This window comes from Heliangelus exortis, chromosome 1 (genome assembly GCF_036169615.1).
Source record: "Heliangelus exortis chromosome 1, bHelExo1.hap1, whole genome shotgun sequence".
NCBI lineage: Eukaryota > Metazoa > Chordata > Aves > Apodiformes > Trochilidae > Heliangelus > Heliangelus exortis.
The window spans coordinates 157649358-157662021 of NC_092422.1; the positions used below are offsets into that span (position 1 = coordinate 157649358).

Below are 12664 nucleotides of genomic sequence, written 5' to 3' on the forward strand. Positions count from 1 at the left end.
TGAATCATTCAGGGAGTTGTGTGAAAGCATTTACAGGAACAGTAAGCATATAAATTTACACTAGTGGATCAGTTAATGAAGATCTCCACATTTTTAAGATGTGCCATGTCTAATGGAGGGGAAATCAATCACACAATCACTCAGCTCCTTCCCACCCACTGAACTTGGCGTTTTGTTGCTGTGAGTACAGATCTAGTGTGCAGCTTCAGGTGGGTACAGAAGGAACTTCCACGGATGGAGTGGGGGGAACTGTTTTCCAAGATCTGCAAAGGCTGCAGCTTTACCCAGAGCCGTGAATGATAGCTGAGAACAATTGTTTCCAGCTAATGTGATGTGTTTCCAGTGGGGTAATTAGCGTCACCCTGTCAACATGGCTCTGCCTTAACAACACGTTAAGTACAGTTCCAGGATTGAAAATAAATAATTTAAACTGCTTCACATGAAGTTAAGTTCACTCCCAGCTTATTCGTTAACATGGCCACATAAAACAGTCGGTTCCCTCTGTGCTTATCTCGTCCTGTCACTTCTCACACCTCCCATACTGTGAAACGAAATGACAAGTTGTAAGAGACAGACACGGGGAACAGCTGCCTCTGTCCCTGCACTGCAGTCTACAGGAGCCCTTCCAACCATGCCTGCTGCAACCCTCAGCCTAAGTAAGCAATTTAATGAAAACATGGGGATACACTGATGTGCAGAAAATTGTCTCTCAAGGCTGGCCATCATACTCTATCCTGACAAGCGGGAGCTGTACCCATTCATCCCCTCAGTGAATGTTAAGCGCAGGAATACACGTATTGTGAGCAAAGAAGAGCAAAGACAAGAAGGGTTTGCTCAGGGTCCTGAAGCAGACTTGTGACAAACACAGGAAGGCACCGTGTTTGGCTCACAGTTCCAGGGTAACACTGGAAGGCCTTGCAGACCCACCGTGAAATGATGCAAAACTGCAGTGAACTACAACTTTCAAAAGCAGTGCAGAGAGAATTGGTTTAAACCCATCCTGACCCAGGAATTCTGCAAAATTAAATTCTGTTTATAGTAAAAACATTTAAGTGCAACAGGAGAAAAAGCGATTTGTTCATGTCTGTATCAGCCAGTGATACAAGCAGCTCTTGTAATATCTACTTTTATAAGTTCATACTAATATAATTTCCTTCATATGTTACGTATTATATAAATCTCTCATATGTAAGCCTCTAATTGCTCCTGCGCTCAGAGACACATTCACAGAAATAGTATCATTATTCAGAAAAAGAAAGTCTGAGAAGCTTGGCAAAATACAGTTAAATGCATTATCACATCTTAAAAATTCTAATTTAATTCTTAGTTATTTGGCTAACATCTAGATTTTACCATTTCTCCTTATGACAAAATCATTTTCGTGTAATTTAATGTAACATCTGCTATCAACAGAAATACCGAAAACACACAAACAGATAAGCACATGTCTACAGATAAAGAGAGAGACAGAATAAGGAGTACTTCAGATCAAAGATTCAATAGAACGGTAACCAAGATCTTTAGAACAAATCAAGACTGACAAAAAAACAGCTCAGGAGTTTTTTGAGCCAAAACCTGTCATGTAGCCTTCCAGGATCTACCGTACCTGTCACTCTTAATTGCACTTTTATATTTAATCAGAAGCCTAATTAAACCCAAATGCCTTTATACATCTCAGCTATACAGTTATCTTTTTTACACTATTACACACATACATTGACTGTCAGATGTAACACCTCAAACCCTGTGCACACCCCGTAATACACATTCTGCAAGTTGTGGATGAATACATATCATTTGGCTATAAAATAAGATCTTCCTGCACAGAAAATTAAACAGACTTAATTTTCCAAAGTAACATATTCTTTATTCTATTCTATAAAGTCCTTCATGCGGAAAAAGCTGCCACGATTTTGCCAGGAACATAAGCTGGGTGTTTTCTGCCACCGTGTGATCCAAAGGAGGTATAGCGCTCCTCGGAGTTCAAACCTTCACAAATTCCCTGGCAAGTTCAGTGAAGTTGCTGGAAAGTGTGGTTATTTGCAATCAGAATAATAAAAGAGTTGACTTACAGAAGAAGTTCCAGATGCTCCTGAGTTAAAGCTAAACGAGCTTACAATAATAATTATTCCTACAACCCACAGCCATGAATCCAAAACATACAGCAGGCACAAAAGCCACTTGTGCTCTAGCCCTATGAACCTTCCCCCCTTGAATATGAACACTAAGGGCAAGCACTCAATGGACAGGTAAGTGAAAGACCTTTAGGAGAGTTTCATGTTAAAACGAAACTGCTACGGTAATATGTGAGAATAAATGGCATCAGCTGGGAAGAAAAAAATGAGGAAAGAGCCAGTGTAATTTCCTTTTCCTCACGGCAAAACTGCAGCTTAAATTTGGGAGATGAAAGGGGGACCGAGGCACTGGCAGAAGTTTGGAAGTTGGCAGTCACTGTAGAAGAACTAAAGGAAAACTAGGGCAGGGCACAGACTGTATTTCACATGCAAGGTATTAAAAAGGTATTTTCTACTGAAAGTAGCACAGGTTGGGTGGCACTGGTCCCCATTTCAAGAGCCACAGAAACAAAAGGCACAGAAGTTTAGCAAAGGAGTAGAAAAGAGAAGGAACACCAGCCAGCATGAATGTTACCAAGTGAAAACTGCAACTGTTGGCGAGTGCTGCAAATAACAATTCTCCTGTATCTCAACCCTCCTCTCCCCAAATATCTTCCATTTAACTTCTGACAGCTGTCAAAACAGAATGTGATACTACCAGGGTTCTAAATGCAGAAGAGAGAACTGCTTCTTGAATATAATGATTTCACAAACCCGTGTTATTTTTGAATTTCCTCAATACCCACAATAACAGAAACATTTTATTTTAGGTGGCGATATTCAGCCACCTCTGTTACTTCTCAAATAGCCTGCAGGTGAGCACACTGGTTAACAAGATATTCCAGGGCCTGAGATTTCACTGCATTTAACTGAGATTTCACAGGGGCTGCCTGCTTTTCAGACAAGGAAAATAAGAGGGGGCCCAGTCCTGGGATATGATCAGAGTACTCTTTTTTTCAGCAACCTCTAATTTCATATCTCTTAAAGAGTTTCAGATCAGGAGAGAATCAGTTCCTGTAACTAGCATGACTTCCTGTGCATCCCGTATCATTAAGCTCCATCCAGATGCCCCTATATAAAGCCCAAAGGCTTCCAGTACACCCCAACATCACTCCAGCTCTCAAATCACAAATTGTTGAATGCTAAAGAGGTGAATGAATTGCTGAGCATCAGAGGTGGGAGAGCCTGAGGTGTGCCACCATTGACAAAGGCAACTGTTGATCATGGGCAATGTATTTCCTGAGCTACAGCACATCAGGTGAGATGCTTTCATGCTGTATGAAAGAAAAAGAAGGCAAAAATGTGAAATTCTTGCAAAATAAGCCCTCAAGATCCAACCCAAACAAGTATGAGGGGAAAGGTGAACGGAAGGAAAGCATATGATTCCTTCCCATCTCTGTGGACAAGCCTAGGCAGTCCTAAAGGACAGGATTTAATTAGAACAGCCATCTCTGTGCAGATCTGCAGGTGCTATGAGAATTGTTATGGGCAACTCTGGTAAATGTGCTCTCTTTACAGCCTAGTGAAGAAGAGAAGTTAACAAGTGCACTACAATTACAAAACCAAAAGGGATCACCGTGATACTCAAGCTCACAGGCTGGCCATAGAATTTCTCCCAGAAACTGAAGACTGATTTTAAAAGAAAATACTGAAGACTTCTTAACGATGAATTCATCATGAGCCCAAATAAGCTGTTATCATATTTTATGATGCTCTTGACCGGCATTTTATTGCAAGGCTGAATTTGCCTAACTTGAGCTTCCAGTTGCTGGATCTTGTAACAGCTTTGTCAGCAACACTTTGAAAAGCCCTCCCCCTCCCCAGGATCAGATATCAGCTGGATCATGCTCAGCATCCATCAGCCCTTCATACTGCCAGGGCTGATCTGTATGAGAGTAAATTTTTCATTTCAATGCAATAGCACATTGCCTTTGAGAGAAAGACCATTATTCACACTTTATTTTCACTTCACCCTTGTACTCAGAGCTTAAAAACAAAAACTCAGAATGGGTCTGGCACAATTCATATGTCAAAGAGGCAAAGTGCTGGGAGCAGCAGACAGAGCTTTAATTCTTGAAAAGCTTTAGAGGATCACACAGAAAACATGAGCAATGGCTGATAAAATGAGTGCAATATGGGGTAATTATATCCTTCACCAGGATGAACAGATGCACACTGACTTCAGTAAAGCTGTGTCTATTTATGCCAGCTGAGAACTGACTCTCTTCCTCTTCTTTTTTTTTAATCAATAAAAATTATGCAAAAGAAAAGGTTCTTCATAACTTTACAGCAATGACAAATTAAAAGCCAGGTTTCCCAATGGACCTGACTATAAGTGTTTTCAGCTTGCTTGATTTTTTGGTTCATCTCCTAATAAACTCCTATAGTCTTCAGCTTGGTCTGAGACCATAGTAAAAATAAAACCAGTTTATTTTCTTGCAACATGCAGAATGCAGAAAACCTAAAACTACATGTGACAATGGATCCACATACTTTTCTTGCTTCCATCTGATAAGACTACACAGAAAGGAAGATACTCTTCAGCATGCATCATGAGGAAACTCCAGGCAAGGGTTTAGCCTGTGGAGCCACAGAAGAAAAACATGAACTGCAGGGCAAAACCCTAAACCCAAACAAGTTCTACAGCCCATGGCTGCAGTCCTTGCTGCTCCAGACAGTGAGGACCAAGGAAGAAATCTTAAAATAACTGAAGCCAACAGCAAATTTGAATAGTCTTCAGTAAGGCTACATCTCCACTAGCACCTCAAGACAAACTCTAGTCTCTCATTCTACATGCCATGCAACCCAAGAATCACTCGGTGGTATTTTCACACATATTTAAATTACCTGCACTCTATCAGATATTTTCCACTGGAGTGTACACTTACTGTGCTTTGGTGCTTCAATTTGTTAGTCACAGACAGACAACTGTAGTGTAAAGGTGACACACCGATAATATAACCCCAGTGCAATTTTTAAGACAAAGCTATTTAATTTAGGTTTTTTTCTCCTTCAGCTTTGCTTGTCACTACAGAAATGGAAGTTTTGCTGAGAGGGATGTTTATGTGGGAATCTGCCAGCTCTTTTTTCTCTGGATGTTGGCATAAGGCAAATCAGGTGGGAGTTTTTTATTAAAAATGTTATCAGTGTTTTGAATACAAAACTGTATTTTCACAGGAACTTGACTGACTTTTGCTAATGAAACATGCATTTTCTCCACAGCTATACTGCCTTTATTTTCTGGTTTGGCATTGCTGCAATTGAGATCATGATTCACAAAGTGGCTCTTTTCCATTTGCAAAGAGGAAAACTACCATTAAACCGGCAAATTAAAATCAATATTATTGCAAAAAAAAACAAGTAGGGGTTGAAGTTGACAAAGATTTCTGTTTTCTTTCCTTCTGCACAATGATTCTGTCTTTGAATATGCAGTTATCCATGTGCCTCTGAGGAAAGAATTTAATCTTTATTGTTTAGGATTACAATAGAAATATAAAAGCTAGACTGTGATTATACACACCAGTCAATAATTTACTTTCCCTTCTACTCTGTTCAGCATTACATGTCAGCTTGCTTCTCTCTCAGATACTCATCTATGATTAACTTACATTTAAATATAAAGTGTTCATGAAGCCTTTAGGCTCCAACAAGTAAACATCTGTCTGCTTTCCTCCGATCTGCATACGTCCACAGGCAAGCCCTGGACCAATCCATGCATCTGAGTATTTACTGGACTCAAAGTTTGGTGTCACTTTAAAAACCCTGCATATCACTGCTTTGTATTGTCCATCACTTTTCCTGCTTCTAGACAGTGACAAGAACACACTATTTGAAACGCAGAAACTTATTTACTAGCCAAAATCAAAAATCTTGAAAGACAAAATAATAAGAAAAATAATGACAAAGATAGTTCGCCTACTAACAGCATGAGCAAGACAGAGGCACACAAAAAGTTCAGACAACAGATAATGAAAATGAAGGATCTAGAGACAGAAAGTAGTGAATTCCTTCAGGCCCCTGCTGAAGTATTGCAAAGAAACCCTTCCTGTCTGCCTGTGAAGTGGCCAGAGGTCTCCCACAAGTTTGTGCAATTGGCACGGAAGTTCAGAGACACAGCACAGTCCAGATCCAAGCCAAAAATGGTTTTGAAGCACATGGTATCAGAGAGGAGAGGTGATACTCTGCAAAGCAATATTCCATGTGGAGAAACATCAGTTTTCACCTGGGGAAAAGGTACCATGTCAGGTATTAAAATGGTTTGAATCTGTCCTGGGGGTTGTATGATACTTTAGGCTGCTACTTGCAGACTATCATGGAAATTGGTCTTTCTGCATCCTTTTCAGACTATTCACAACACTGATTAGGTCTGAAGGTCTTAATCATCAGTAACAGCAAGTTCTTCTTCTCCTTCCCCACCACCAGTTGTCTCATCAAGGATAACTGCACTGGAACTCATAAAGGCAGAGGTAACAGAGAGGTATTTCAGAAAATTTGCATCTAGGTGTAGATGCTTGATAAACCACACACGTTCAACCGTGTCCACACTGCAAAAGACTCCCTTTCTTATCACTGTCAGCCTCTGCCACACCACCATCTACAAGGAACAGTTCTTATCTCACTGCCTTAGTCATACCATCATCTGTCTTTGCTGAACAACTCCAGTGTAAAACACCTATCATGGAGCACACCAGATGCTCCAACAATCCCATGTCTTTCTCAGCAACACAGGCTACCTATCAAAGCTACCCCCTAGTGCATAACTGAGATTTCCACTGACAGTTCAACACAGTACCATGTTTTCACCCCAATCTTCAAAGCTCTCTCTGTAAAGACTTAGTATGGAAGGCCAAGGTAGCCACGCATCTCTGGTGCAGGGATTTCCCACAGCAAGGCAGATGTTCATTGCAGGCAGGTGTCTCAACCTTCTCTATGAAGTAAGGGCACAAATCTCGTGACTTTCTACAATAAATACTTCCTGTGTTACAAATCTCAGACAGAAATATGTATTTGCTATTAAAAATAAGCAAACTGATAAAAAGGAACCTGTACTAGAATTCTCAGCTGCATGTACATCTTCCCAAAGGGAAAGGATGAGAGAAGAAATAGCTTATAACAGATGTTAATCTTTGTGCTTAACACATTACCAGAAGGTGCTTCAAATACAGTGACAAGCACAGTATAAAACTCTTTGTAGAATAAAAAAGATTAACAACTATATCTATTAAGGGCTGCATTTTCAGCCAGGCCTCTGCAAACTATTCATTTGAAAATACAATTTTGTTTCTGTTTGCAGCACGCTTACAGTCAATGAATATTAAATACTGTTGCAAAAGCCTTTGCTTGGTTATATACCATGCTGATTAAGTTACCTTGAATTAGATTATCTCTCTTCTCCTCCACTGGCATCCCAACACCTCCCCCTGGAAGAGCTGAGGGTTATATACCAGGAAGGCACATGACATCCCTTAGGGGATTACAGTCCTTTTCTCCTCTGATATTGTAATAATGACCTTACCCAATTCAATTATTCCTTACTCAAACAATCAAGTGCTCTTGTCTCTCCATTGCCTGATTCTGTGTAACTTTTTATACAAACCTGTATATCTGCTAGTTTTTTTCTAGTTTCACAAAAAGCTGACTTGCATTTAGTAGCACTTTCTAATGGCTATGCACAGTCTTAACACATTATTCTTAGAAATAATGAGTTACTTTTTTTTTTTTTTTTTTTTTTAAGACTTATGATGCAAACAGAGAGAAGCTTTGCCACAGGCCAAGCTGTTAACACATTTCTTCTACAGTGCAAAGTGGCATCACACAACTTGAGTTCTGTCTATAGGAGCTGTTTTCCCTACAAGAGATCTTCCAGAAGCCCTGTTACCCAGGAAGACAGCAGTGGTTGGTTTTGGCACATGTGTGAAGAGAAGCAGTAGCTATCTGTGGAACTGTGTTAATGAGAACCGTGACAAGAAATTTTAAAAATTAGAACATGTGTTTAAGCTCTGGGGACATCTAGAGACCACAGCCTCTGGCTGGGCTCACCTGGTACCCAGTGATGAACAAATACACAGTAACAAACAGCACCTATCCCAAAGCTCCTGCAGCCCAGTGACAGAACTTATAACCTACTGAATTATGCATATTAAAATTATTGTGGAAATAAAAAAAATATAAGCAGTACTTGACAGCAGAACTGACTAGAGTTAACTGGAAAAAACACATATTTTACCTAAAGCAGTTGTGCATACCTGTTCCTTTCTGCCACCAACCCACACGGTAGCCCCACCACAGGCATCTCTGCTGCACGACTCTCTGCTCTGCTCTGATCATCAGTGTCATGAGCAAAGCCAACCCAAGCCCTGCCTTCAGCTAGGACTAGAAAAATAGGTCAGGGAAACAGCATTGTAATCTGATTTAACTGCTTTTCAAATCAACAGAGCCTCTCCATTAATTTGAATGAGAACTGGATTGGGCCCAAATCACTGACAACAAAATGGGAGGTTTATTTTAATATCTTCACTGTTTCATTTAAAATCTTCCATTCAAAGAACAGAAAATAAGATTTCCCACATGCCTTCAGGTGGCTATGATGTGACTTAAATTTTTATATAAACTGGTTCAAAATAGACAGCCTGTCTGCTTGAAGCTGGAAATTGGAGCCCCAACCTAACATAGGGCCACCCCCTCTTACAGCTGATGGGTGCCATAAAACAGAGGAATGGCTCAAAAATAAGAGGGTGCATCACTCGTGTTTGAGTGGACAGCCTCCAGGATCTGCTTCTCAGAGAAACATCTCACCCAGCATGAAACCTCAAAGGCAAAAGAAAGAAGAGAAAGACTGCCTGGAATTAGCTTCCCAAACATCACAGCTCATAGCAGAGATTTTATTTATTTGATGGAAGCATAAATAACTTGATATTCTGTAGGGGAGAAAAAAAAGAAAAAAAGAAAAAAAAAGGGAGAGAAATAATAAGTAAAGTAAATAAGTAAGTAAGTAAAGTAAATAAGTAAATAATAAGTAATAAATAATAAAATATAATAATAAAATATAATAAAATAATAAAATATAAGTAATAAGTAAAGTAAAAAAAAAAATAAATAAAAAGAGAGAAATAAAAGAAAAAAAAAAAAAGAAAAAAAAAAAGGTCTGCCAAAGAGGCTTGTTTTGGCAAATAATGAATGTCTAAAGAAATATTGTTTGCATTGTGCAATGAACTTGTAATTAATGTTTGTTTGCTCACCATTTAATAGCAGTTCTGCACTAAGTGATGGGATTTTGCTGCCATTTGTGAATGTGCAGATTTTGAAACTTCATTCCCCATATGGAAGAGCTCCCAGGGGGTCATATCATAAACCCATTCAAATGAACAAAACAAATGACAAGTATCTGTACAAATGCAGAAAATGAGAAAGCTGTATGTATTATTTTACATAAGTATTGTTAAGTGCCTCAGTTTACTTGTGAAGTATTTTCCTGCTTGACTGCATGGAGGTAAATCAAAATAGGCTGTCTAGATGAGGAGAATGAAAGAACCAAAAATATAAAACTCCTTTAGGTGTGATGAGTGGCCCTTAAATGGAGAAGTCTCTTGTTTCTTTCCAGCCAGCCTGGCAATGTTTATGTCTCTCATGCTACTTTTATCTAAAGGGAATCTGAAATCCCAAAGAAATTACAAGAATGGTCAAAAGGAGAGATATCAGGTGTACTGTCAAGAATGCAGACAGTGACCTGGATCAGCCCCACTACATACACCTGGAACAGAAGTGCATTCTGCCTGCCTAAGAGGGAAGCCACTTCCACCCAAAAAGGGTCCATCCAGGCCTTACAGCCCTCCCTAGGCAAGAAGAGAGGCAGAAAGACATCTAAATAAGATTAAGCCAGCCTAAGGGAGATCACTCTGCTTTAGTTCTCAGTGCAAAATGCTATGGAGCTCTTTGTAGAGGAATGAGAAATAATGTTTTGTTTTCAAAAAGCTGACCCTTTACTTTGCTGCTACAGGAGCACCCGAAGTAAATGTTCTAGCAAATGCCAAACACAGTTGGCCCCTGCCTGGTATCATGCTTGGGAGATGGTGGCAAAACTGCCCCTCAGGAAGTCAGTCCTAGATTGTACCCCTAACTCAGGGCAAGGTACAGCAACCATGCCCGTCACATGGGGGAAAAAAAGGAGGTTGGTAGCCAGCCTGCTCCAGAACTGAGTCTGATGCAGAACAGCTGAGAGAACATGGACTGTGGCAGGATTTAATTCTGCACAGTTCCCAGCTCTTACTGGAAGATATTATATGCCCTTTAATTTCCAAAATATTTTTTAATTTTGAACTTGTTTTCTTAGACCAATGAGGGAGAAGAGGGAAGGGATGTTCTTAACCATAATACTTTTGTGATATTATGTGGCACTGCTTCCTGTCATTTCCATCTCAAGTTTCCATTTCTCCTGGACCACAGATTCCCTATCAACTCTCAAATCATGGCTATATTAGATATATCTTTCAAGCATTTGCCTATTTTCTTAGAAGCCAAACTTTCTACTTGTCGATGACAACAGGAAAGTTTGATGGGTAAAAGGAGCACCCCACTAGGATATCATATGGAAATTTTAAAATTCACTGGAAAACAAACATACTGCAAAGCAGGACAGACTGTGAGTGGGGCAGGCTGTTGCTGAAGAATGAGGTACTGGCCTGTGAAAAAGTCAATTTTTTTAATAGAAATGAGCTTGCTATGTGGTTATTTCCCATGCTATCTATATGGACTAGACAATTTTGTAAACTGTGGCTTAGAGATGCTGAGAAAGGGCTGGTGTTTCATTAGTATTAAGTGTGACTGCATAAAGAGGTCTGAAATTCAAGGCTGAGTTAGGAAAGGTGTGAAACAAAGTGAAAGACAAACAAAAATATTGCTATGAGCTAAACAGAAAGATAGAAAGGATACGCGTTCTTTACAAAAGTTGAGGAAATCAGCTTCCTCCACTTTTTACAACTCCAAAATTGAATCTAACACTGAATGAAAATTTTTCTACTCAACAAAATCATAGAACATTGATGCTTCTCTGAGTGAGGCATTTGCAATGCCATCATCGTGGCTGAAACATAACCTTAATGATAATTTAAGCCCCTGTTACAGGTCTTTCAGCTGCTCTATTTTCAGGAGCAATCTGCTCATCTTTGACACCCCAAAATGGCAGAAATCAATGTGTCATTATGCTGTAAGAACAACTGAAAAAGCAAAGCCTTGAACTTGATAAGAAAACTATAACCTTCCTTTATGTTCACAACTCTGCCTTCCACAAAACGTGATTTAAGGAGAGAATTTAAGAACTTTATCTTGGAAATACTCCTTCCTGCAGGCAGATTTAGCTCACCGATCTTCTACTAGATTCTGCCACTAAGAAAACATTAGAAAAAAAATAAAGTAACAATAGGAAGACCCAACGTTCACTTCAATGCTAGAAAAGTTTTTATATGTGAGAAACAGACTTCTTTGCCACACAGAAAACAATATTTTTATACTTAATAATCATGAATTCAAAAAGCTCACCACAGAACTGCAGAAAAAAAGTCACCGAAAAATGACATCCAAAAATTTTGAGAAAGTTAGGTGAAATGGGGAATAAAGTGTATGCTTAAGGAAAGAGTGACAGATTTTCATTTAAAAACAAAGAAACACACACACAAAGAAACACACACAGCTTTAAAAAGATTTTAAAAATCTGTGAGCATAACTCTCACTGCTATCCAGCCAATCTTGCCTCAGTCTGGCACCTGGGTTAGTTGGACCAAAACTTTATCTGGGGTAGACAGGGATAAGGTAAATAAGTTCCTTAAAGAATGTGTGAGGCTGAATGTTGAACATAAAGATTAATACTTCCACCACATTTTAAATTACTGAACTGCAGATTTTCACTTCTGGGATTTGATTCATCTTATAAAGCATAGATGAACAATTCATGGTATGTACTTTGTTATTCTACAATGAATCTACAAGATTTTTTATAACTTTTCATTGTGCTAACAGTGTGCTCCCAGAAGAAAACTGATTTTTTTTTTTTTTTCGTTCCATGAATTGGAGAAAATTCCAGCTCTGCAGGTCAACTCATCAGTTCAACTTATTCAGCAAAATGAGTGAGCTGATCTACTCAGACCTGGGCACCAGGCAGAAACAGGATCCAGAGCAGGATACATACAAAATCACACAACCCCTCCTTTGAAACTGTGTTTTGTACCTGAGGTAGCACTGCTGGTCCTTGTCCTGCCAACCTCTGCAAGGAGCTGACCTGAGGAACCTTAATGGGCACTGCAGTGATAGTTCCCAAAGTCTGTTGGAAGAAAAACAGTTGAACACAGCTTAAAACATTTGCACAGCTTCCCCAGATAAAATCTGCCCGACCCAGTGGTTTTCCTTCCAGCTCTTTGTCTCTTCCTAATTTATAATGGAAGGCTGTACTGTATCAGTCCATTTGAAGCTCTCTCTCTCTCTACTGCCTCATGAGTCAGAGACTCTTCCATTTCTTTAACCTTGTCTAACTAAAGCTATTGTCTCCTTAGACTACTTGG

The 12664-nt window shown here is 39.4% G+C and overlaps 1 protein-coding gene across 2 annotated transcripts in view; it reads right to left on the reverse strand.

The window, feature by feature from the left end:
- PHF21B (PHD finger protein 21B) overlaps positions 1–12664 on the reverse strand; it is a 157778-nt gene that overhangs the window by 26558 nt on the left and 118556 nt on the right. For both annotated transcript variants that reach the window (XM_071733288.1, XM_071733287.1), the window contains one exon: positions 12334–12426. In XM_071733288.1, coding sequence (XP_071589389.1) covers positions 12334–12426 — 93 coding nt within the window. The remainder of the gene's footprint in view (positions 1–12333; positions 12427–12664) is intronic.